Source organism: Carassius auratus, chromosome 9, assembly GCF_003368295.1.
Source record: "Carassius auratus strain Wakin chromosome 9, ASM336829v1, whole genome shotgun sequence".
Taxonomy (NCBI): domain Eukaryota; kingdom Metazoa; phylum Chordata; class Actinopteri; order Cypriniformes; family Cyprinidae; genus Carassius; species Carassius auratus.
In genome coordinates, this window is record NC_039251.1 from 5334570 (window position 1) to 5362040 (window position 27471).

General features: G+C 33.2%; 1 protein-coding gene across 4 annotated transcripts; it reads right to left on the reverse strand.

Annotated features, from left to right (window-relative positions):
• Positions 1 to 693: 693 nt before the first annotated feature.
• Positions 694 to 25412, reverse strand: LOC113108204 (EGF-like-domain, multiple 6). Of its 4 annotated transcripts, none has more exons than XM_026271080.1 (14): positions 25326 to 25412; positions 22948 to 23014; positions 19484 to 19757; positions 16572 to 16666; positions 15524 to 15616; positions 14209 to 14328; positions 13586 to 13705; positions 12988 to 13122; positions 10331 to 10453; positions 9322 to 9564; positions 5268 to 5342; positions 5082 to 5180; positions 4161 to 4423; positions 694 to 1821 (listed from the first exon to the last, which is right to left on the reverse strand). In XM_026271080.1, the coding sequence occupies exons 3-14, from the start codon at positions 19552 to 19554 to the stop codon at positions 1714 to 1716; spliced, it is 1545 nt and encodes a 514-aa protein (XP_026126865.1). In that variant the 5' UTR covers positions 19555 to 19757; positions 22948 to 23014; positions 25326 to 25412; the 3' UTR covers positions 694 to 1713. The 4 variants fall into 4 exon arrangements, with proteins under 4 accessions (XP_026126865.1, XP_026126866.1, XP_026126867.1 ...); XM_026271083.1 differs by having other exon boundaries at positions 695 to 1821; positions 5082 to 5177; positions 25326 to 25411; XM_026271081.1 differs by lacking the exon at positions 25326 to 25412 and having other exon boundaries at positions 22948 to 23090.
• Between the last annotated feature and the right edge of the window lie 2059 nt (positions 25413 to 27471).

Consider the following 27471-nt stretch of genomic DNA (forward strand, 5'->3'; position numbering starts at 1 on the left):
AATCTTTTTGCTTTGAACTATTCGTGGACCAATTCATACCAGTTTGCAAACTGTTTGATCAACTCTTTGAAATGAATCGACTCTTCTTGTGAAGATAAAGAAAGCCATATTCAGTAGGTCTGAAAGAATATGAGTAAGTGATGACAGATCCCCATGAAATCAATGGAAGTTTATTGTTTTTTAGTATGAATATTTCAGCCTTAAAGATAGCTATAAACTAGTTTGCATTTAGAAGATATAAGCGTTCAAAACTTACAGTCTCTGACTTAAGCCACTATGGATCAAGGATTTTGATAACATCACCCTGCACCGCAGCTTCTCACCAAACTTTGTCCAATCAAATGCTCTCTATACATTCTGAAAAGGCATCAATTTGTAAACTAACCCTTAAAAAAGAGAAGGAAAGTATGCCTTTAGTTTGCTTTTCATGTACTCCTCAGAAATATTCTTAAAATGACAAGTATACTTGACTTATACTTACAAAAAGTCTAAATATATTTGAGCTATACTCCTAGAATCCGTGTTTTCATTGTTATACAGTAGAGGGCGCTAGTACACATCTTCTGTATTGAATTTCAACAAAAACACAAGTGAAGAAGAATGTTATTTCTTTTCTTTTTTTTTAAAGAATGCATGAAGCTAGAATATTTTTGTTTGTTTTGTTTACAAGGTAACTACCCTGTTCTTTCTTTGGATGTTTTGTATGTTCAGATATTCATATAACAACATATATACAAATTTAAACCTAAATAGGGACATACTAGTATACATAAAGAATGATGTAAAGTTCACTTAAAAAACACTTACGAGTATGCTTCCAGTATAAAACTACTAAACTTGTAGTTTACTGAGACTATACTTCAAAGTGTACAAAGTATTTAATTAGTAAACTATCAGTAAACCTATAAGTTCACTTTTAGTATAATTGCAGTACAAACTACAAACATAGAGGTGAACTAGTTTTGTACTCAAAGTTTGCTACTGTTGTACTTAAAAGTATACTTATATATACTAGAAATTTGGCCTATTTAGTCCCAAGGAGTATTGAAACAGTACACTTACAAGTATACTACTAGAACACTCATATTTGTATACTTGCTACATAAAGTATACTTAAAATATACTTGATTTACTTAAGTATACTTAGTAAAATAAACTTGAAGTATACTACTTTTTGGTAAGGGATTCCTCACAGCTTTGTTAAATTCAGCACAGCGTCTAACCAATATTATGGGTCAACATTTATTTATTATTTTAAAATGATTCATTTTGTTTTATTAAAAAAGTCAAATATCACCACTGAACAAGCTCAGAGCTGATGGTGCAAAAAGGTTTTAGCCTGCTTCATTGCCAAATATCGATTTCATTATAGAGAAAATTAACGAGATGCTGTCATCTTGACAATGAGTCTTGGCAGAGTTATTGATTTGAAATTATTAATAAAGAGTTCTATGAATAGAAGTGTAAAATTAATGCATCTATTAAAATAGTTAAATGTAAAGCATAATCGTACAAAATCGTATAACAAAATCATACATTGACTGCTATCCACCTACAATCAGAAAACAGAATATCACTAACACTGACATGAATGTAATTCTCCTCATTTTCATGCATTATGAAAGCTGAGCAACAGCTGAATCAGCGAAGTCTTTTGTTGTTGTTGAGATGGTTAATAAAGTCACAATCTAAACGATGTCCTTTGTGTCGCCGCTAAAAGATGTCAGATTTATCATCAGAACAGGATCCAGAGATCAGAAGCACGTGATCCAGACCGATCTCTCCGCTTGCTGACCTCCCACGCTCGGCCTCAAAGATGATCTGGAGAAACCAAACCATTCATAAATATACTGGAGAACATCAAACATATCAGTGCAAGATACGTCAAACAATTAGACGCATATCAAAACCAGATCAAGAACTTGTTTGTAACTTGTTCTAAAAAAAGTCAGTATTTTTTTCATTGTCATTTTGTCATTTTTCTCTATGAAACAATGTACTGTATTGATATAATCAGAGATGTATAAAGTACTAGAGAACCATACTTGAGTAAAAGTACAAGTGCTCTATCAAAAAAGTGACTTGAGTAGAAGTAGAAGTGCTCTTTAAGCACCACACTTAAGTAGAAGTACTAAAGTATTCAACATTTTTTGTACTTAAGTATTGCAAGTAGTCTATTTTAAAATTTACTACTCAAGTACTGAAAGTAAAAGTAGAAGTATTGTGTTATGTAGCTATTAAAGAAAGTAGTCAAAAGTTTGAACATATTGTTTTTACTATTTCAAATGATTAACCTAAAGGACAATCACAATTCCTTTGACTGTAACTTATTGTAAACAAAAAACGGTTACTAGGGTTAGTTAGCCCAATTTGCAAAATGATGTCATTAATAACTTACCCTCATGTTGTTTCAAACCCCTAAGACATCAGAGGGTCATTTAGAATTTTTTGAAGCATCGAAAATACATTTTGGTCCAAAAATAGCAAAAACTAGACTTTATTCAGCATTGTCTTCTCTTCCGTGTCTGTTGTAAGACAGTTTAAAACAAAGCAGTTTGTGATATCTGGTTCGCGAACGAATCATTCGATGTAACCGGATCTTTTTTAAACAGTCCACCAAATCGAACTGAATCGTTTTAAACAGTTCGCGTCTCCAATACGCATTAATCCACAGATGAATTAAGCTGTTAACTTGTTTAAAGTGTCTGACACTCCCTCTGAGTTAAAACAAACCAATATCCCGGAGTAATTCATTGACTCAAACAGAACACTAACTGAACTGATGTGAAGAGAGAACTGAAGATGAACACCGAGCCGAACCAGATAATGACTCGTTCACGAGTCAAGAACCGTTTCTGTCCGATTCGTGAACCGAGGAGCTGATGATACTGCGCATGTGTGATTTAGCGTGAAGCAAACCGACACACAGAGCGTCTGGAACCGAACTGATTCTTTTGGTGATTGATTCTGAACTGATTCTGTGTTAATGTTATGAGCCCATGTGCAGTCAACGCCAATGACGCCATTGCATCGAGCGCAAAAGAATCGGTGAACTGTTTTCTTCAACTGGTTTATTGAATCGAACTGTCAGAAAGAACTAACGTTACTGGTCATCCGAAAACCGATGCAACCGGTTCTTGACTCGTGAACGAGTCATTATCTGGCTCGGCTCGGTGTTCATTTCTCTCTTCACAGCAGTTCAGTCAGCACGCGCAGTCTCGCTTGATTCGCTCAATGATGTGCCAGCTTCATCAAACCTGCCATCTACAGTTCTGGCAGTGGTTTGTAATGGAATGATTCGTAACATTATTATAATTGTAACGAGTAACGATGCAGCACATAAAAAAAAATATCGGAGTAAAAGTATTAAACTCAGCGAAAATATGTACCGAAGTAAAAGTGGAAGTAGGAAAAAAAAATAATACTCTAGTAAAGTACAGATACCGCCTTTTAGTACTTAAGTACAGTAGTGAAGTAGTTCTACTTCGTTACTATACATCTCTGGATATAATTGATATTTAAAATTTAGATTTTTGTTTTGTTGTTATTTTCCTTTCTTTACAGTGTAGTTGTAATATGTAAATAATACTTAAACTTTGAACTTAAATATTAATGTGACACAAAAACAAATAAACTTGTCTTAAAAAATACTATTTATGTGTCTGTGTGCGTTATATACATTATTTATTATTACTTTATATACACACATACAGTATATAGAGACAAGATCTTTGAATTTGAGACAAGAATCTTCTTTTACCATCCAATCTTTTTATTTTTTCCTATATATCTTAATATTTTTATCATGTTTTAAGAAAAGTGAGATACCAAATGACTTAAAATGATCCATATTAAGTGAATTTAATGCTTAAAACAAGAAAAAATCTATATAAATTAGACTAGCAATTGCATTTGTTTCCTTATTTGCATAAACTGACATCATTTTGTTTGATTATTCAGAAAACAATACTTATGTAAATACTTTTTAATCTAAAGTAAATGCATCCTGATTTAAGAGTTTTTAGATTTTTTTTTTTTTACTGTAATACAAGACAGAAATAGTGAGGAAGCAAACCTTTTTGTAATTTTTTTTTTTGTTTTTTTTGCAGTTTGTGGCTGAAGTGGCTCAAGTCTTAAGATGCTGTATAAGTGTAACTCACGGCGTGCGGCGTGTCTTCGGTCCAGCTGATGGTGATCTGCTCCGTCTGCCAGCTGCGGTTCACAGGGTTTCTTCTCTCCCACACGGCCACAGCGCTGGTGTCCAGCATCACTCGTAAGACGCCCATGTTCGGACCCTGAATGCGATAATCAAATTTCAGACAGAAGCTGCCCTGACGCATGTAATCATCCAGCAGCAGCTTCATCCTCGCCTGCTCCTTCCTGTTCCCCACAGGAGCCTCCAGAGCCAAGAAATACTCCCTTCCTGAAGAACCAAAGACAAACAGCCACCGTCAGGAGCAAGGCTTTTATTGGACTGTATTTACACCGTAACAGTTTAAGTATTGTAAGGGGGGAATTTTTTTATGTTATGCAAATGTTATGCAATACTGTTTTTTTGTAAATATTAATTAAATTAAATTATAGTAAGTGACAAGTGACACAAATAACAAAATATTATTAATATTGTAAATATTAATTGTTTAATATTATTGTATTTTTTATGTACTATTCCAGTAATATCATTATACTACTACTAAATATACATGTTTTAATTATATAAATTATAGTAGTTTTAATGGTACTTTAAATATTTAATATTTAGTAAAAATATAATCTTAATGTATGTATAATATATATTTATATATGAGCGATTTATTCATTTTTTGATCATATTGCTATATGTTACATTTATAATAAATATGAAAGTGATTACATTTAAAAAAAATATTATTTTTGTAGTTCATATTTATTTTTTGCGCTACTATTTTGTTATTTTATTTGATCTCAATGTGGATTTTGAGTAATATGCGAGAGGGATATATGACTATGACTTCGATGACTTATATGACTATGACTATATGACTATGACTATGTGTTCATCTTCCCAGAGGACAGATATTAATGCTGATTTGAGTTTGTACCGTTTTCGTGATATCTGATGGTCCAGTCCAGGTCATCTTGATCATCCTGCGTCCATTCACACGCACCGCGATCAAAGTCACAGTCCGTCAGGAATCCTGCTCCAATAAACACACACAGCACTTCTCAAATCCTCCGAATGCTGGACGACAGAAGCGTTTGGATGTAATCTGAAAGAGTTCGCTTACTTTCCTTCAGCGGCGCTGCCTGGATCTCCTTCGGCTCTGACTCTGGACCGTAAACAGGCACAAGATCATCTGGAACTACAGACGGAAAACACACAGATCATAAACAGCATTTCCAGCATCTCAGTCAAAGCAGAAGAAAGAAGAACAGCGAACGCAGCAGATAATGATCACAATTACAGGTGATGATCTCAGAAAACTGCTCCCAGCTTTATTTACAATGTTTTATGACTTTCTTGAATGAATAACGCACTCAGAAAAACAGGACTTAATATGAAGGAATTGTGCTTTGTGTAAATCTCTGTAAAAATCTTCAAAACTAATTAATAGGTAATTTTCTCACTGTCTGTTTTCCTATGGATGTTTACAAATATATTGTCCTATTAAAAAGTTATACTGCACAATTAATATATTAGTGTGTATAATATTTAAGATTAATTTATTTTTTTCATACTGTACTATTAATTATTTCAATCACTTTCATATTTTATTTATTATAAATGTAAACAATAATTCGAACATATTTATTTTGCATATTTATTTTACTTTATTATTATTATTAAAAGTGAATTATTATTACGTATTACGTACTACACATAAAGACATTAATATTAATGATTATTTTATTAATGTTATTTCAGTCAGCCACTTTAATATTTTAATGATGAATTAGTTTTATATATTTAAAAACTTTTATATTTATTTTGCACTACCAATATTCATGTTTTCCTATGGATTTTTACAAATATATTGTCTTATTAAAAGGTTATACTGCACAATTAATATATATATATATATATATATATATATATATATTATTTGTTTCATATTGCACTATTAATTATTTTAATCATTTTAATATTTTATTTATAATAAATGTAAACAATAATTCAAACATATTTATTTTTGCATATTTATTTTATTGTATTATTATTCAATATGAATTATTATTTTATTTAAATTAGAGGTCACTATTATGTAAAGCCACTTTAATATTTTAATGATGCATTATTTTGATATATTTAAAAACGTTTATATTTATTTTGCACTACCAATATTTGTCTGTTTTCCTATGGATTCTGCTTCTACTGTGTTGACTAACCAACTCTTTAAACGACAGTATTTCTTCTTCTCTTGGTGAATGAGGGAAAGTCCTCACTAGAAAGTGAAGATCTGCAGAAGAGGAGGATCCTGCATGTGGACACTTGTCTGAGCTGTCAGACTCTGGAGAGCAGACCGATGGAGAGATGATGACAGACAGTCAAACAGCTGCTCTGATGCAGATAATAAGAGGCTTGAGCTCTCTCTGTCTCTGGAATCTCATCTCTGGAAGATGTTTCTGAAGACAGAGCTCATCTGTGTCTCGGGCTTGTCTCTTCCTGTCGGGTCTCTGACATGAGTCTTGTCCAGAGATTTAGAGTCTCTAAGACATGTCCTTTCATTGTGTGAAACATATAGTTATTTTTCCTGCACAAATAAATGCACTCACGAAATCTGATGATGAGATTTGAGCTATTTCATCTAATATTCACATTTTATTTTATTTCAGATTTAATAGTTTTAGTTTTTGTTTACAATAACAAAACTACGTTGTAAAATGTTTTGGGTAGTTTTTGGAAAGACAGCTCTAGGATTTTTTTTTTTTTTTTTTTTCCCATTTTAGTACTTTTTTATTATAATTTTTTACAAATTCAGAGGTTCAGTGTTGTCGAACATTTGTCAGTGTGATTGATCGGATTTGTATTCAAAACAGGGTTATTATTGTTAACTAAAACTATTAAAAAGAAACAATTAAAAAAAAGAGAAAGAAATCAATTGAAATGAAATAGACATTGCTGGAAAGTGAAAATTCATTTCTCACTTTCAATTGGTTGAAGAACTAAAATAAAATAAAACTGAAATAAAAAAATCAAAAAAAAAAATTCATATAGTTAACTAAAAACCCAAAAACATAAAATAAAATATTACTTATAAAAATAAAATACATTTTAACTTAAAAAATAAATGAATGAATAAATAAATAAATAAATGCTTATTTTATTTTAGCTAATTGCAATATATCATAATCATTAATATAACTTGATGTATGAAATAAATAAATAAATAATAAACTAAGCTAAATATCAATAATACAATCATTTAAATTATTATTCATTATTATTTTTTTATTACATTAAAAAAACTAATATTATCAATATTGCCAAAATTATCAAAAAAATGTAACTCAAAATTAAAAGGAAATAGAAAACTACCCATATTAACAGTATTTCAAAGATAATAAAATAACACTGAATCAAAAGATGTAGATTCCTAAAATTGAATTAAGGCTGAAAGCAGTTTAAGTGAGTGGAATTAAACTAGAACGAGGTCTTTAACAACAATTAAATTTTCAGTTTAAAATATGTTCATATCCATGCAACTTATTAACATTTGATGGTGGAAAATGCCTACAGAATAAATTAATTATGTAAATAACTCCTGTGTGTTTATTGGTGAAGTCTGCAGGATAACAGTGATCAGACGTATCTCACATCAGAGCAGTTTAATCAGCACTTAATGCTCCAGCAGCAGTTATTTCCTCCTGAGCAAAACCCTGACACCGTCCTGCAAACACTGCTTCCTCTCACGGGAAATAATCCGAGTCAGATGCAGTGGTGGAATTGGAAGTTATTGGTGGTGTCCCTGTCTGAACATGCAGCTGGGTTTAGTCCCAGCTTGCCCTGAACACAGACCTCGCTCATCCACTCATGATCTGGGCTTGGGGAAAAATACCTGAGCCAGGTATGAAAACCTCTAAACATAAGACTAATTATTTGTTGCATATTTCATAGCTAAGACTATGAAAAATAACTTTAAAAACCCCAAACTTGCCCTTGCAGTTAACTAAAGTTTAAGTTCAAGTACTTAAAAGAACTTAAACTAATAAAATTAGAGTTGTTATTATTAAGACAAATTTAAAACTATTAAAAATTATTTTCATGAACAGACGTTAAGGTGAAATAAAATAAATATATTTGATGTAAAACCATGAAACTTAAACTTGAAAACTTGCTTTTGTAACTTATTTAGGTATAAGCTGAATTACTAACACCAATCAAATATAGAAAAAAAATGAAAATCATTAACTGGAAATAAAACTGAATTAAAATTTAATTAAAATTAAATTTCACATTAGAAGAGAAACTTTAAAATCACAAAAACTTGAAAATAAAATAAAAATAGCTGATTAAAAACTTTAAGCTAAAAAAACTTTGCAACTAACTAAAGTTTAATTTTAAGTACTACAATGAAGCAAAAACTAAAACTATTAAAACAATTTTCGTTAACAGAAAGACAGCTAAAAAATAAAATAAAATAAAATAAAATAAAATAAAATAAAATAAAATAAAATTAAATTAAATTAAATTAAATTAAATTAAATTAAATAATATTAGATGGAAACTTTAAATTCATAACTTGCCTAGAAAACTAGCTTTAGTTTAAGTCGAAGTACAAAACTGAATAAAACAAAAAGATGACTGTTGTTCTTGTTAAATAAAACTAAAATTATTAAAATTGCTTTCAATAACTGAAATAAACTAAACTAAATTAAGTTGAAATTAAAATGACTAAAACTAAGATAAAATAAACTAAAGCTATATATATATATATATATATATATATATATATATATATATATATATATATATATATATATAAATGTAAAATATTTATACACAAAAAAATTACAAAAGCACATAAGTAAAATTACTCAGGTTAAAATTTAAACGATAATAAAAGGCTAATTTTAAATATTAATGAATACTATAATAGTACATAAATATCATTAAAATAAGAGTTTTGCACTAAATTCCTGGCTCTGCATATGTATTCTGTCATATAAAACACAATAATACCAATCTTGCAGTAACAAATATCTCTCGCAAATGCCTAGTTGAGTCTCTCCTGTGTGTTTATGAGCTGTATATCTGGACTCAGCACATTACTCAGTGTATGTGCTCTGTAAATAGGACGACGCGTGTCAACAGTGTAAAGAGCAGTATTTAGTGTTACTCACAGAAAGCGTCTCCTCTGGGCTTCAGCTCCTCGTTCTCCAGCTGGTTTCCAGTGTCGTCTTCCTCTTCCTCCTCTTCCTCATCAGTAAACTTCTCCTCCTCTGGAAACACAGGTTTCTGCTCCGGAGGACCGATGTAGACCTCGCCTTCGTAGTCGAAGGGTTGCAGGCGGAGTGGAGGCTCGGGGAGGGTGTTGTCAAACTTTCCTCCCAAAATACGGGTTTTCGAGGGGAAATCAGGAGTAGCTGCACGACACAGAAGATGGATCTCTTGAGTGATGATGTTGAATGGTGTTTTGGAGCCATTAAAAATCAAAAATGCATATATGGAGCATGTTTATTTGATTCATGCAATCGCAGCATTATTGCATTAATCATTTAATGTGCTTTATATTCGCCATAACTGCATGTCTTTTCCATGCAAAGTGCATCGGTTGTGCATTAAGCCATTCGCAAACGTCAATAATTCATTTGTATGGTAACACTTTACATTAAGGTTTAAACGTTAGTTAACTAAATTAGTTAACCTTAGTGCATTATACAGTAACATTACAGTATACATATATATATATAGTCTGATCCTATAGATATTGGATTAACTATTGCATGAACAAATGAGACTTTATTGTAAAGCGTTACCTGTTGTATTTGCAAAGCATTAAAGGAAACACTTTGGAGCTGCTGATGAGTCCTACAGCATTTTCTAGAGATACCCACAAAAGTTTACCATATGCAAAATATACAGTAGAAGTCAAATAATTATTATTTCAGAGTATAAAAATAAATAATTTTCTTGAGGTGTATTGTTGCATTTAGTTTTGTTAAGAATTTCTCACATGCATTATATTTTTGATTTATATTCTACAAAAATAATTTGAAGCATTGAAGAATTTAAGGTCTTTAAGATCATGAGAAACATACATCCAGTGCGTGTCCAAATTCATCACTAGTGGTGTATATTTCAACCAAAAGCAATTGATTGATTGCTCTCATGTTTGATTTTGTCTCTCACCTGAACAATCAAATCCAGTGCCACGGAAACCCTGCTTGCATTTACACTTGTAGGATCCATGAGTGTTGATGCACTCCGCATGATGACTGCACTTATGTGTGTTGGACACGCATTCATTTATATCTGAAAATACAGTGAGTTTTAGTGTAACATTTCAAATTATGAATCATTCTTGTCATTGTTTCACATCTTTCAGTTGCATATGCAATGCATATATGTAATAGATATAAAGCATAAGAGTAAATGCACATTGTTTCATGGGCCTTGATTCAGTAAGTTTTTTTTATAATTCTCTCCAAGCATGTAATATATTGTTTATTAAAGGGATCTGAGTCATGAACCAGTAGTGTAGCCAGAAAAGAGACTCTGGGTGTTTATATGAAAATCTGGGTGTGCCACATTTATTGTCAGATTACTGTGCAAACTTATGGGATAGTATTTTTGTCACACTGCTTCCGTCCAACCATATACTTCTAGTGTTAATTTGCAGGTCGTGTCAAAATGTAGTTAATTGTTAAATGTAATAACTTTCTTCCAAATACAATAATTTTGAACTTTAGCTATTTCATTTTGTTTATTTTTCATTACAATTTATTCACTTTAAATAAATTATAATATATAATTATAGGATTAAAATGAATTTTAGTTGCTCAATATAGATCTTTTTTTCATGTTTTTGTAATGTCTGGGACGCCAGAATGCGCGTGCATCAACAGAAACATTTATTAGCCGAACCCTGTTTTTTTACGTGCCATTTATAGCAAGACATATTACAGATGATATTACAGATGCTTTGTCAGATTTAAGTTGAAGCGCGTGCCGGTGAACCGAACGGTTTGTTTTTTTTTATTTCAGCGAACCGTGCCATCCCTATTACCTCAATAATCAATCAATTACAGGCCTAAAACAATCATGCCCGAGCAGACGGATATTAGTACATATCAGCACACCGGCACCCGCGTCTAAATCAGTTGTATGGTAGGTTTTCAGTCTAAAACAGTTGTGTCAAGTATAAATGTCTCGTCTGTTTCGGGAGGTGCACGCGCAGTCAGCGGATCGCACCTTTTTTTCTCAGATTTTGAAAAATCTTCGCGATCGACTTAAAATGCTTCCAAGATCACTTGTCGCCCGCTTTCGACGGGTTGGTGACTCCAGATATAGCGACCAACTTTTTTAGAGCAAGCATTGATTATGCGTGACACAGTCTCAATTTGTGGGAGGCATGTATTGGGCTCAAACGCTGTGCGTGCACGCGCTACGCGGGACGGGCGGTCACCCTACCTGGCATCCGTCTAGACTAGAGTGTGTCCACCTTTGTATGTGGGTCCATGTAACGTTACATGCTGAATCGACAGGTAAAAAAAGCCTCAAGTCCAAATATTCATTTATCACCAATTAACTGTTTGACAAACACTTCCTGCTTGGATGTCCAGATCTGAATTTAAAAAATCTCAAACATGCTCCGAAGTGCCGATCTGAATCAACCGAGTCGCGAACAGGCTCCGAACTGCCGATCTGAATCAACCGAGTCGCGAACAAGCTCCGAAGTGCCGATCTGAATCAACCGAGTCGCGAACAGGCTCCGAAGTGCCGATCTGAATCAACCGAGTCGCGAACAGGCTCCGAAGTGCCGATCTGAATCAACCGAGTCGCGAACAGGCTCCGAAGTGCCGATCTGAATCAACCGAGTCGCGAACAAGCTCCGAAGTGCCGATCTGAATCAACCGAGTCGTGAACAGGCTCCGAAGTGCCGATCTGAATCAACCGAGTCGCGAACAGGCTCCGAAGTGCCGATCTGAATCAACCGAGTCGCGAACAGGCTCCGAAGTGCCGATCTGAATCAACCGAGTCGCGAACAGGCTCCGAAGTGCCGATCTGAATCAACCGATTCACAGTGTGTGTGTGTGTACACTGCTCTGTGTGTGTGCACTTCGGATGGGTTAAATGCAGAGCACAAATTCTGAGTATGGGTCACCATATTTGGCTGAATGTCACTTCACTTGTCACTTACAATATTTCTAGCAATTCAGAGAAAAAGTCATATTACTACAGACCTTTTCTCACATCTCAGACTTTTTTCTGAATTCTGAGTTTACATCCTGCATTTGTTTTTTTTCCCTTTTTGTTTTGTTTCTCACCACATAGCACCACAAAAAAAGATAATATCAAAAGATAATTTTTTATCTCGCAATTCAGATTTTTTTTCTTTCAAATGCAAGTTTATATGTCACAATTCAGACTGTTCTCAGGTTTATATCTGACAATTTCGAGATTATATCTAGCAGTTCTAAGTTTATATTCAGAAAAAGTCAGAATTCTTTGTTAAAAGTTCTGAAACAAGCTTCATAAAATTTTGCCATTTAATACGATTTAACATTTAAATAATTATAATATTTGAATGAATAATTATTTCTTCCTTAAGAAGTTTTAGTTTGTTTCTTCTACAGAAGCAAATATTATCAATAAACAACTTCAGAGTTACACAACATTTAAAAAAAATGATGCAGGATTTATCTTTTTTTTTTTTTTTTTATTCACTCACAGCAAGTAATAGTGATTTAAACCTCAAATTTTTAAGTAGAAAAATGGAATTAGTATTTTTAAAACACGACTGCTGCACTCTATTATTTAGTCAATTACAATAGTTTCTTTCTTACCAATGCAGTCGTATTTCCCATTGAGGTATTTGAGATCATAACCCGTCTGACACTTGCAGTAGTAGCTTCCAAATGTGTTGGTGCACTGACGATTGAACGGACACTGGTTTTTCCCGCTTGCACATTCATCAATGTCTGAAGAAGAAAATGAGGGAAACAACGAGAGTTGATTAGGCATCTTGTCTGTTTGCTTGTTAAAATTGGAACAAATATCTGTCAATGAGGTCAGAAAAAAATCACTTAATTAAACGTTTTTTCTGATCTCATTGGCAAATCTCATTTTAAGCATAAATTCAACTAATTGCCAGTGGGGACAGAAAATTTGACTTTTATTAATTTGTTCTAAATTGAAATCTAAAATTCACTGATATTTCTGGGTAAATCAGGTTTATTTTAAGCAAAATTTAAATAATCTGATATCTGCAATATCATTTAATCAGACGTAGAGGTCAAGTTATTATTGGTATGATAAACACAGAGCAAATCCAGACTTGAAACCTGACTTGCACTGAGCAGCTCCATCACTCTCATCAGTGAGTGAGCAGTTAGTATAGCAACAGTTTGGTCTGAAGAGCGGCTGTCACTGAGCTGTTCTCACCCTCACAGGTCTTCCCATCAGATCCCAGCTGCAGGCCAGGAGACGGACAGAGACAGCGGACCTCACCCTGCACCTCCTCACAGCCGTACTGACAGTGAGCCAGAGAACAGGTCCTCGAGTCTGCAGGAACATCCACAGACCTTCACTAACTCAGATTCGAAGGCTGATTGAAATAACCAGTGTACAAAACCTGACATCATATTGTTAAATAAAGTCAACTTTTAGGTCATTTAGTATGTGCATTTAGTATGAACATGCTCAGTTTGATCACTCATAATCCATTGCACTTAAAGCATTTGTGTTTTTGGTTAAAGCATGTCGACTTATGAGCACATGCAATTATCTGTTACCAATTATAAGTCACCATTCGAGTGATTAATGTTCTATTTGTTAACATTTCTTCAATTATATGGAATAAATTCTATGCACTTGTTTTGGTGCATATAATTAATATTACATTTTGAGTTTGTGCAAATAATTGGTATACATACATTAAGCAAACATAAGATTTACATCAATAATGTGCAATATTAATACTCATTTAGCTTCAAAATGATAGCTTATTGACCTTGGATCCACAAGTTTAAGAGGTTACTCTATTATACTGCAGCACTGTCACTTACTTGCACAGGAGCCATCAGACATCAGCATGTATCCGTTTAAGCAGTAGCACATATAGCTACCAAACGTGTTCATACAGCGATGTTCACAGGGCCGAGGTTTTAGACCGCACTCATTCAGATCTGAACCCAGAGACAGAAACAGACAGGCTAGTCAAAGGCTGTGCAAAAAGCATCATATTATTTCTGCATTAGATAGCATAAAAACTGTGTACAGTCTAGGAATTTACTGTATGCATGGATGACCTACTACATTTGGTAAAATATATCTCATGTAATCTCACAATGCAGTGTCAATGTGATGAATGAATCATTAGTATTATCAGCCATGATGCAGAGGAATCAGACCATACTGTAAAATATTACTGATAAATCCTTACCTGACAACAGAGATTACTATACACTGATATGAGACTTGTTTTCCTTCATGATATTTCAGGAACCATGGTGTGTGTGTGTGTTTTCTATCAGCTTTTAAAATCCGAACTAGCCATGCCAGATTGCAGAAATGAATGACTCTTTTTGAACTAATCTGACGAACGTATTTGGGATGAATTAGCTTGTGACTCAGTTTGATTCACAGTTTACTGATGCACTGAATCACTTGCAAAGACAAACAAGGGAAAACCAGCAAAAAAGCCTTACTTGAAATAAAAATCCTTAACTTAACCACAATACACACACAAACTTAGCAACAATACACACACACACACACACACACACAAACTTAGCAACAATACACACACACACACGCACACACAACACACACACATTAGTTTTATTTGAAGTTACTAAATAAAATAAACTAAACAAAGAACTAAAACTCATAAATATAAAAGTATAGAAAAAATATATGTGTAATAAATAATAAATAAAATAAAAATGAGAAAATGTTGCGTTGTCAAATAATTAATTGCAATTAATCGCATCCATAATAAATGTTTTTGTTAACATAATATATGTGTTTACTGTGTATATTTAATATGTATATATAAATGCACACATATGCATGTATATATTTGTATGTATTAATATATTTTAACATATTTAATATTTAACATGAATATAAATATATACGTAAATGCATGTAAATATTTTCAATATCTATACTGTATGTTTGTGTATTTATGTGTACATAAATGTACACAGTACACACACATATAATGTAAACAAAAACTTTTATTTTTGATGCGATTAATCGCGATTATTCGTTTAACAGCACTACAGAAAACACAACAAAATTACTAAACATTTTAAAAATATCATAAACAAATTCTACATTTGACAAAACAAAACTCAAAATAGCAGTGGCACAAACCTTGACTACATGTCTTTCCGGTGTATCCAGGGAAGCACTTGCATTTGTTGGGTCCGACACACTCTCCGTGTTTGCAGCCCAGGTCACACTGAGCTGGTAAAACATTCAACGGTACAGATATATTAAAGGAAACAGCACAGGTCAAATCCGTTCACAAAACCACACATCTGGAAACCGAAGCCAACTTCTGTTCTCCCAGACTTCCTCTCATAGTTCAGTGTGGTTTAAAAGCACCAAACCGCAGAAGTCATGAACATATCACACTGTACTCTATGAGTTTGTGGATGGAGCATTCACCCAGTGTTTCCATATTGTAAATGACTAGCTACACTCATGAACAATTCTCAATCCCTGTAAGTACAATCATATAACACTGTTGTAAATACATAAATAACAAGATTATGAGAATAAAGTGAGACTGTAGTTTTAATATTTTGAGAATAAAATCAGTAGTCTCATACTGATGTTTATTTTTATAATTTTGACTTTATTTTCACAAGTTGAAGACATTGTTCTTCTATTGATACAACTTTATTTGAGTAATTTTGACTTTATCAAACTATTATAAATTTAACCTCACAATTCTACACATTCTCGTAATCTGGAATTTATTTTTATTTTTATTTTTACATGGCACTAAAAATCCATTGTACACATACATTCTTGTCACTATTTAAATAGACATTATTTTTTAAAATATTATGATTTTAATCTTGTTTTGCTAAGACTTTGTTCGGGTCATTTTGACCTTTTTGCTCAAATTATTATGACTTTAATTTTAACTTGTTTTTATATCGCATGTGACTTTATTCCTGTATTTCTCTGACTTTACTCTCGTAATTTTGACTTTATCAAAATTTTAAGTCTTTAATCTCAAAATGCAATGACTTTGCTCTTATTTAGCTTATTCTCTAAACATTGTGACTTTATTCTCATAATCTTTGATTATTACTTTTTACTTTTTGCAATTAAAATGACATTTTATACATCCTTGTCACTAAATAAAAATAAAACACATTGTAGAATTGTCAATTTCTCCTAATTTTACCTTCACAGTGTCCTTTGCTGTTTGTTTTCCATCCATAACAGCACTCCAGTCTGCTGCCGTATCGACAAACGCCCGCCAAACTCTGACGCTTTTCCCTTTCCACAAAACAGCAGAAACATCTCAGTTTCACACAAAGATGGGAGGATTTCTAAAAATGCATTTAGATATGATCCAAAAAAAATCACAATATAAAATATTTTTTTCTTCATTATTATTGTTAATATAAAAAACATATAAATTTACTATCAAATTCAGAGTATAAACCGTTTCTACACCCATTTTTTCAGTGTAAGGACTGCTATGACTAGTTGGACACATTTTATGCTTTTAGAAGATCATGGGTTGTTTCAGGTGAAAATGAGCCATGAGTTGAAGGTAAAAGTCTCTCTCTGGTGACCTGTGACCTTCCTAGACTAATTCCAGCTGTAAAAGCAGCAGAAATGAGGAAACACACATGAAGATCCAGCAGGGATTTGATCAGACAGGATGCAGGATCCTCTGCGTTTATGGCTCTTTAAGGGTTTAACAGATGCCTCCTACAGGAACCTCTAAAATCTCCTGGACACATGTCTGCTATAATTAAACCGTCCTCACTATTCACCACAATCACACCTCAGCAGATGGATCAGGAGCAGAAGCTGTGTGTTATTTACACCGACAGTTACTTGAACAGGTTTTCACATTGCCTGGAAGAGCTTTTGGCTTTGAAGTGAGCTTTTACTTAATATATGTATTATTATTTTTTATTCCCGTTACATTTTTAAAAGTCTGATTATAATATGAGATTTCTTGCCACTTAATAGGAAGGTTTTGTAAATAAATAAAATTGCAGCAGTGCACAATGCATCAAATAATGAACGATTTATGAACATTTATGAATGCATGTATCAATAATGCAAAGTTAATCTAAGTTATTTTATTGATATATGTTTAACAAATAACATTTTTAAATATCATGTTATATTTGAAATCATCTATCCCCAAATGTAATACTAAAATGAAAACAATAATTAGTGGTTGGCCGATATATCGGCCAGTATTTAGCATTTTTATAATTATCATCATCGTTTTTCTGTTTGGTTGATGTCTCTCATGACATGAACAAGTCTGAAAAGTCTTAATACTTTATATTTTTTTCTCTTCCTGGACAAATAAACATAAAAATAATATTGATGACTCATCCTGCACTACACAAATTTTCATCCAATCAGATGCTCTCTAGAATAATGGAACCCCTCACAATTAATCTGCCTAGCAACAGAGAGGCAACTAAAGTCAATATTTTACCTGCCACAGTAACTGATTCAACAGAAAATATGTCAAAACAACAGACAAAACTGCTTTTATTGAGTGCGCAACATCCTCTCTGTGGTTCCAGATGTTTGTAAGCCTGAGTGCCTCTTATGTTGATCTCTAAATTTGGACCGGACTCCAGCGGGACGGGGTGAATTAATGGACCGACGGAAATAAACTCTGTAGAGCAGCAAATGGGAGCGTGTCGTGTGAACAGGTGGCCAACGCTCATTACGGCCAGAATTAGCAGCTCATCATTGGTAGATCAGCACCGACAGCTTCACAAACCATTTACCAAAACACTGCACAAATATTTCCAATCTATTCAAGCTTGTGCATCACTTACAGCTACTTTTGTATTTAATAGTGATTTGAGCTGATGATTAACCACTATTCAACTTAACAATTAACAGGTTTATTGAAATCCATTGATTCAATTGAAGTAATCAGAGTAAAGTCACATTTTGATAACACTTTACAATAACATCTCATTAGTTAATGCACTAACATTAACAATGAGCAATACGTTTGTTTCAGTATTTATTCATCTTCATTAATGTTAGTAAATAATAATATTTTAAAGGTATATGTTTATGCATGTATATATTATATATATATATATATATATATATATATATATATATATATATATATATATATATATATATATATTCTGTATTTATTTAATTATCATAGTTTTGTTAATGTCTTGAATTCATCTGAATGTCTGCATTCTGAAAAAATGGGTGTAGAATTTTAAAACTATTCAAGAGTTAATGTAGAAAAATTCAATATTTATTATTATTATTTATTATTTGATCATGCCGGCTCATAAAAATGTTATTAAATAAGGTACAATCTTTGATTTTAACAATGTATTAGTACATTTTGAAATGAATATTGATATAAAAAGATATAATATATGCTGTGAATCAAACTGTGATTGTTAAATCATGTAAACTAATGCAGTTAACAAATTAAACTTTATTGTAAAGTGTATTTTTGTCTTGTCTTCCATTAATTACATTTACTTGAGAAGCAAAAATAATTAAGATTTCAGTCTTGTTTTCTGAAAAATGCACCAGAATTAAGTGAGTTTTTGCTTAAAATATAATGCGATATTTTTTTTTTTTTTTTTTTTATTTAAGTTTATTTCTCTCACCCTATTAACAGATATTTTTACTTAGTTAATTTGTATTTTTTATTTTTCAGTTTTGCTGTTTGTTTATTTGTTTTTTTTTGTTTTTTGTTGTATTTTTTTTTTTGTGGTTTATGCATTTAATATGGCTACAAAAGCAATAATAATAATAAAAAACTTTTAATTAAAAAAGGCTGCATTGGTCACAAACACTTTTGCACATTAATTAATGTTGCCTTTTAACTTATGAATTGTTCTGCTCCATAAATCTCCATAAATGAAGAACAATCTACTCTACTTCTCAGATGTTTCTCCTAAAAAAGACCTAAATAATCTGCCATGCATCTCCTATAGAGTTACAGAAAAGATCTCAACAATGTCTCAAACTAAAGTCTCCAATTCAAACTCAGAAATCTCAGTATGAGCATTAAGGTTGAGCTCAGGTTTCTCCACAACAGAGGCAGTTTAACTTCACACTGACCTGTAATCTGCAGATCCTGAGGAGAAATAAAGCAGGAATGACAGAGCGCTGATCCACGCCGAATGTTTCATGTTTTAAAGCAGTCCTCTTTGTTCCTGTGCTGTCCTCTCGTCTCGTGAGTCTCTCTCTCGTGCTGCTGAATTCCAGATGTCATTGTGCTGAGTGACAGAAGGGCTGGAAGTCTTTCGTGGGGGTGTTTCATCTTCTCTCTGAAACTCAATCTGTGACGTCTCGATTGATGGAGTCTCACTTCACGCTCCAGGAGAAAGAAAACCTCGTTCGAGAGGAATTCAGATTCTGGATGAAAGAATACACTCTTATGATTCATGAACGTAAAACTCAATCAAATTAGAATTTACTCAATGGCAATTTAAAGAAATTTGACAATTATAATATAGAGCAATTTCTTTCAACAAAAGAATTATGATAAAACTATTAATTTTGACTAATTATGCCTATTCACAAATTGACATTTTTGTAGTACCGGTGTTATTTAGTTGATAGACTTTTATAGATTTTGTTAAAATTTAGAATTTTATTTTATTTTTTATATTTTCTGTTTTCTCTTTGTTTAGTTAAAGTTTTAGTAATGTTGTTGTGTTCTTGCTATTTTAGCATTTTTTTTATATGTAAATATGTATTTTTCCCATTACTTTTTATTAGTTTTATTTAGGGATGCACGATATTGGATTTTGGCCGATATTCGATATGCCGATATTTTCAAAATAATTTTGGCCGATGCCGATACCGATATCGATATATATACAAATATATACTGATATATTTAAACTTTAATTTTACTGAAGAGAAATCCATGTATCTCTTCTGTACTGATTCTACCATAAATGTATTATTTTACAAATGTAGACTGACATTCACATCTGAAAAACAGGTCAATTATTTCACTTGGAGAATATCGGTTTGGCTCATCGGCAGAAATATTCATATCGGCCGATACCGATAATGGTCATTTTGAGCTTTTATCGGCCGATACCGATATTGTGCCGATATTATCGTGCATCCCTAGTTTTATTTATTTTTATACTTTCTATTTGCCTTTTAATTTTAATTAAAGTTATAGTTTTATTCATTTTTATATTTAGTTACTTATCTATATATTTATATTTGACATTTAGTTTTAGTTCATTTATTTTTAGTTGTTTTTATATAATTCCTGTTTTCAGACTTTAGATCATTTTAGGATTTTTTTGTGTGCTTTTTTCATTTTTAATAATTTCTTGGTTTTTATAATACAAATTGCTCATTTAGTTAAAGTTTTTTTTTTTTTTTTTTTTTTTACTTTGATTTTAGTTAGAGTTTTAGGAATGTTGTTGTCAATTTTTTATCATTTAAGTAGCTTCATTTTATTTATTTTTTTATGTGCAGATGAGTTTATTTAGCTTTGTATACTTCTACTAGCCAAAAATGAGAAATCTTACCTTGGAAACTTGTTGAAATAAATTACATTTAAATGTATTTTTATATTTGCATTTTATTTCAGTAAACATTCCTTTAAGTAAAGTTACTTCTTTGTGTAGTAACTTTGTTTGAATGGTTTAAATGCCTACATTTTAAAGACTCTGTGGAAAATAAATCTCTCTCTCTCTCTCTCTCTCTCTCTCTCTCTCTCTCTCTCCCTCTCTCTCTCTCTCTCTCTCTCTCTCTGTGTCTCTCTCTCTCTCTTTCTCTGGTGTGTGGTGGTGAAGTGAGTTTCTCTCTGTCTCTATATAGGAGCTGAACTGTGTTTGGGCTTGTCGTGAGCAGCTGGAATGCTCTTTGAAGAGCTTCACATGATTATTTAGTCTCAAGCCTGCCAAGTCGTTCAAGAAAAGACAATATCCATCATTACAACAATTTTCTGCTTCTACAGCCCCGAATCTCCATGTGAAGACAACACACATCTGGAGAAGCTCAATCAGGCCACAAACTGTCACACAAGTGCACATACACAGCCCACAGATGACAGGCGTGTGGCTATGTTTGTGTTGTACTTACATACATGTGTCTTTTCCTGTGTGTCTGTGGCACAAACAAACCTCAGTCCTCAAGAGGGAGACAGAGTTTTATTATAGCTTGCCGTAAAAATCACCATGAGTTGCATTAAAAAAAGAGCTTTATTATGATGCACTGTCTATCATCTACTTTTGTTTAATTGGAGAAGGAAAATAATACATATGTGGCTGAAATGAATGAATGAATGAACACTTATTACAGCTGACAAGTCAGAATATCTAATTTTCTTGATAAAATATCTAAAACTAAAAATTGACCACCTACATAGACATTTAAAATAAAGTACTAATAATAAAAAAATAAACCAACAAAAATAATGAAACAAACTACAATGAAAAGAAAATCTATAAAATGAAAAACGAATTCAATTCTTTAACAAAACTGTTATAAATAAATAAATACAGAATATATAATAGAAATACATAGAAAATATCTACATTTAAAACCTTATGAAAACATATTTTAAAAATGAAAAATTAAACAACGAACTTAGTGAAACTTTAACTATATTTAAAGTGTAAAGAGAAAATATAAAACAAAATATAAAAAACATATTTAATGTCCAATTCTCACTATTAACTGCCTCAATAAACTCCTAATTTGCTGATTATTAATAGTACAATTTGGGTATGGGGCAGGATTACATGATCAAAAATAATATCACTCAGAATAAAGGATTAAAATGTGCTTTTTTTTTAAGTACTAATAAACAGCCAACATGATATTAATATGCATGCTAGTTAATAGTGAGAATTGGTCTTTAAAATAAAGTATTACCATAAAAATTATAATAAGTAGGTATTTTCCAATTATCTTAAAAAATAACCGTGTAGATTTCCTTTAATTAAACTGGCTTCATAACTGATGGATTTTGCAGCATCTTCCTGTTTATTACAGCTAATTTGAACCAATCTGTATTGTAAACAGAGCTATATAAATAAAGTGACTAGACTTCCTCAAAGTAGTAAATGGCCATGTATTTTAACAGACAGCATCTGTTGAGGTGAATCTGGGACACAAGGCCACATGCAGCGGCAGGTTTTCTGTCTAAACGTCCCGCACTCGTGAGTTTCTAATGCTTCTCTCTCAGACAGGATGTTTGTCGGCTCCTCCGGGCAGAAGAAGTTTGTCTGACAGGAGATTATTTCACATCATGGGGAGGAAACAAGCTTGAATTCGTCTGGGCCTTAAATGTTATCAGCCTGCAGAAATATGCTGCTTTCTGAGACGCAACACTCATCATCTCAAACTTTCTTTTGCAAAAACACAAAATACTGAAACTTGAACTAAAATTAGATAAAGATATAACATGGTGGAATAAAAATTGACTCATAATATTAAGACAACAATATCTCAATGACACTAAAACATACTATATTTAGTATAAAGCAGGTAATCATTCAGGTTCAGTGCGTTGTGCTGGTGAACCAGTGTTGATCTCTGTGACTCACCAGGTCAAAGGTCACCCTCACGTGGGATCAAACACTTGACCTTTGTCCTGGAGCGGGAGGAACCACCCTGTGCAAAGAAACCAAACAAAGCAGAGCTTATATTAACACTTTAACACACAAGATTAGAGTTGTGGCATTAAATAGAAGGAATAGTTCACGCAAAAACAAAAAAAAAAGTACTAATAAGCTGAAAATGTCCTCCCACTCAGGCCATCCAATATGTGAAATGTAGCACTGCATCAGTGTCTCATCAACGGATGCTCTGCAGTGAATGGGTGCCGTCAGAATGAGAGTCTGATATAAACATCACAATAATCCACAGCACTCCAGTCCATCAGTTAACATCTGGAGAAGACAAAAGATGAATGTTTGTAAAAATAAAATCCATAATTAAGGTATTTTAAACTAAAATACTAGTCCATAATCTGCTTGTGTCTTCTCCAGATGTTAACTGATGAATTATTGTGATGTTTTTATCAGCTGTTTGGACTCTCATTCTGACGGCACCCATTCACTGCAGAGCATCCACTGATGAGACACTGATGCAATGGTACATTTCTCCAGTGCTTTAAGTAGCCCAAAAGAGGTGCTGGTACTCTAATATAGCGATTTTTTTTTTTTTTTTTGATGACTCCCCTCATCCCGAGGTAACAACAACTATATTGAAGGGGTTTTATATACAGCAGTCAACAGATGACCTTAATAATTAATCCTTTTATTAGTTTGTGGATTTGCTTGAGCTAGAAAGAACTACTGAACATAAATAAAATGTGCAAAAGGATTTTGAAAAAATACCCTCAGAAAGAGCTACTGCATTACTTAATTTGCTTGGCATCTGACCTGCGGCTTGGTGGGGTGTCAGCCAGCGAGTCATCTGATTCTGACCGTGTTCTTTTAGTACTCAGAGTCTGAAGCCAGGAGAGAGTTTCACACACACTCTTCGACCGCGTTGAGTTGTTGACACTGACAGCGGGAAAAGCGACGCATTTTCTTTTCACTTGTAAAACTCAAGGGTGTATGGATGATGTAGTCTCTGCTCTCGGTGGGATGAATTAGGAAGCGTGCATTGTGAAGGGCGCTCCGAAAAGCGGCAGCGCAGGCAAAGGATTAAAACCTCTATTAAAACAGATGTCCAAATGAACGCACGGGTACGCTAAAAGCACGGAGAGGTGGCAGTTCGCTCAAGAGCTATATTTGGAAGTGGCGGTACTGAGTACAGGTGCGTACCAGCGCACTTAAAGCATTGACTCAAATGATTCGCGAACCAGCTCCGAACTCCCGAACTGAATCAAATGATTCACGCTCCGAACTCCCAAACTGGCTCAAATGATTCGCGAACCCGTTTTGAACTCCTTAACTGACTCAAATGATTCGCGAACCCGCTACGAACTCCCGAACTGATTCAAATGATTCGTGATTCCCAAACTGACTCAAATGATTCGCGAACCCGCTTTGAACTCCAGAACTGACTCAAATGATTCGCGAACCCGCTACGAACTCACGAAATGATTCAAATGATTTGCGATCCCCAAACTGGCTCAAATGATTCGCGAATCCGCTTTGAACTCCTGAACTGACTCAAATGATTCGCGAACCCGCTACGAACTCCCGAACTGATTCAAATGATTCGTGATTCCCAAACTGACTCAAATGATTCGCGAATCCGCTTTGAACTCCAGAATTGACTCAAATGATTCGCGAACCCGCTACAAACTCACGAAATGATTCAAATGATTCGCGAACCGTCTCCGAACTCCTATGTTCGCGAAGATATCCCTCGGACATTCACGGGGACGTTCACAGGACCTGCAGCGGCCATTCGGGACGTTTAGGGGACTTTCGCTTTAAATCCTCTAAATGTCATTTTATTGAACTTTTAAGCTAATCAAAGACAATAGATGTATGAAACAAAATACGTTTATTTTAATTGAACAATTGTAAAGTTGCAGGGCTATTTTCGTGTGTGTGTGTTTTGGTGGATGGTGTGTCCGCGTGTCGTCAGCTGTGGTTAGTCGATGGCATTTCTTCCCATTGTCTTCTAAACTAAAACAACAAAATGAACACATTTGGTAGTGTTATGACTTATGTCTAGGACTATCCTTTATCCATTGACAAATATTTGTAAAGACCGAAATTTAGCGGACATAACGTATGCCTTTTTGCCGCATATAGGCGTCTCAGTGTTATTTAAGTCCAATATCTGGTAATATTATATACGTTTAATAATTTCAGCTTTACAAGATAACTTTAGCAAAGAAAGTGTTCACATAGCCTAACGTCAGCAGCCGCGTGGGACAACTTCAGAAAAGGTTTAAAAGGTAAACTTAAATGTATGCATTAAGAGATAAACATGTCTAATAATATAAAAGAATAAATACCTTTTCGACCAAACAAAAGCGAAAACTCAAGGCCGTGTCTGAGGAAATTGACGGATGACCGTTATTTACTGTCACTAGCGGCTGAGCGTTGCCATGGATACATGCCGCGTGCCCTAAAGTGACGTCATCCGGTCATGTGCTCATTTGATCGACAGCTGCTCGGATCCTATCTCCAGTGTGGCTTTATTACTTTTTAGAGCTCCATGTAGTATAGCAGTCTTAAATGCAATAACTAAAATAATTTATTTACTAAATAACTTTTCTTGTCGGCTTACCAACAGTTTATACAAGTTTATTTATATAGCACAAATAAACAGTTTAATACGTAAATGAAAATAATTGATTTATTTTTCTTACCTGTGTTATTTTTCTTCATGTTTTCCTTGGCATTCACTCTATAACATTCTAGTAGAGCTCCTGGGATGCAAACATATTTTCTTCATTCATGCATAAACCTAATTGTAGCTATGTTCAATTATATTATTGAAAGGCATCATGATTTTGATGTTTAAATGCTGAAAACAGACTCTTGATTTAATGACATTTTTCATATTCATTTTTCATTTCAGAAATGAAAAATTATTAATTTAACATTAATTTTATTTTACAATGTTTTCAAATCTATATAGTAAAACAAATAATAATATCAATCTGCAAATCAAAACATTCTTTTTTAAATTTTGCAATCTGTTATTATGACAGTTTTTTTTACGTTTTTTTTTTTTTTTAGGATTTTGTTTTAGGCAAAATACCCTTTAAAATCCAATATGAGTTTATATTATTTTGATTTTGTCAACTATCTTTGTCTGAGTTGCAAGGTATCAGGTCCAGTGTGGGGAAGGTTACTTTAGAAATGTGATAGGTTACAGTCTACAAATGACCTTATTTAAAATGTAATATGTAGTGTCACTGTTTCAAGTGAGGTTAAGTAATGTAACTGATTATATTTGATTACTTTTTGATAACTTTTCTAAATTTCTATTGTTTTCAAATTGTGATAATTTTGAATCATCTAAAGCAGGCAGGATTAATGATACAGTGATACTCAACACTAATTACTCTCAGATTTCACAATCCTTCTTCACTTGAATTAAGATTGTAAAGTACAACCACCTCAAAATAGGACTTTAGCAGCTCTTTTTACTTTGCAATCTTTTTTAGGTTAGATTTAAAATCATAACTTTAATAGCTATGATACTGTTTTTGAAATCAGATCTTTGCATAGCTATGACAGGGAACATTGGCATCTAACAATGCCTTGGAAAAAATGCAGTTAATCTAAAAATAAAATAAAATAAATACATAAATAAATAATCATTTACAAAAACCAAAATAGGAAATAAAACAGTTATGGAATAAGCATGTGTCATATTCTGTGTCTTCAACTCCAGAAACATTGGTGTCTCATATTTTAAATATGTATATGTGTGAAAATATTCAAATGTAACTCCCTTTGTAATCATGAACAATATCATAATTAACTGTAATTTAATTACAGTTTAGATTACATTAACAGATTACAGCTACATTTATTTTGCAATTAAACACGTAATTTAGTTACATGTAACTAGTTACTGCCCAACACTGGTCAGGTCTGATGATAAAAGATAAAGGACTGAATCTTTCAAGTGTTGAATGGAGATGGCAGATGAGGGACGAAACAGGGACGTTCACAAACTGTCACAGACTAATATCCTCCAAACGACCGCCAGCGAACTTTATAAAGCGGACGTACTACGGACCTAAGCGGACGTTCTGAACATCCGGGGAACGTCCTGTTTACTGGGGAACTGATTCAAATGATTCGCGATCCCACTCTGAACTCCGAAACTGACTCAAATGATTTGCGATCCCCAAACTGACTCAAATGATTCGCGATCCTGCTCGGAACTCCCAAACTGACTCAAATGATTCGCGATCCCCGAACTGACTCAAATGATTAGCGATCCCGCTACGATCTCCCGAACTGATTAAAATGATTCGCGATCCCCAAACTGACTCAAATGATTCGCGATCCTGCTCGGAACTCCCAAACTGACTCAAATGATTCGCGATCCCCGAACTGACTCAAATGATTAGCGAACCCGCTCCGAACTTCCGAACTGACTCAAATGATTAGCGAACCCGCTCCGAACTTCTGAACTGA

Coding starts and splice junctions, on each gene's coding strand:
- LOC113108204 (XM_026271080.1), bottom strand. CDS start 19,554: ATGAAACATTCGGCGTGGATCAGCGCTCTGTCATTCCTGCTTTATTTC. Junction 16,667..19,483: donor TCAGGATCTGCAGATTACAG/GTCAGTGTGAAG, acceptor TTTTGTGGAAAG/GGAAAAGCGTCAGAGTTTGG. Junction 14,329..15,523: donor CGGAAAGACATGTAGTCAAG/GTTTGTGCCACT, acceptor CTCTGGGTTCAG/ATCTGAATGAGTGCGGTCTA.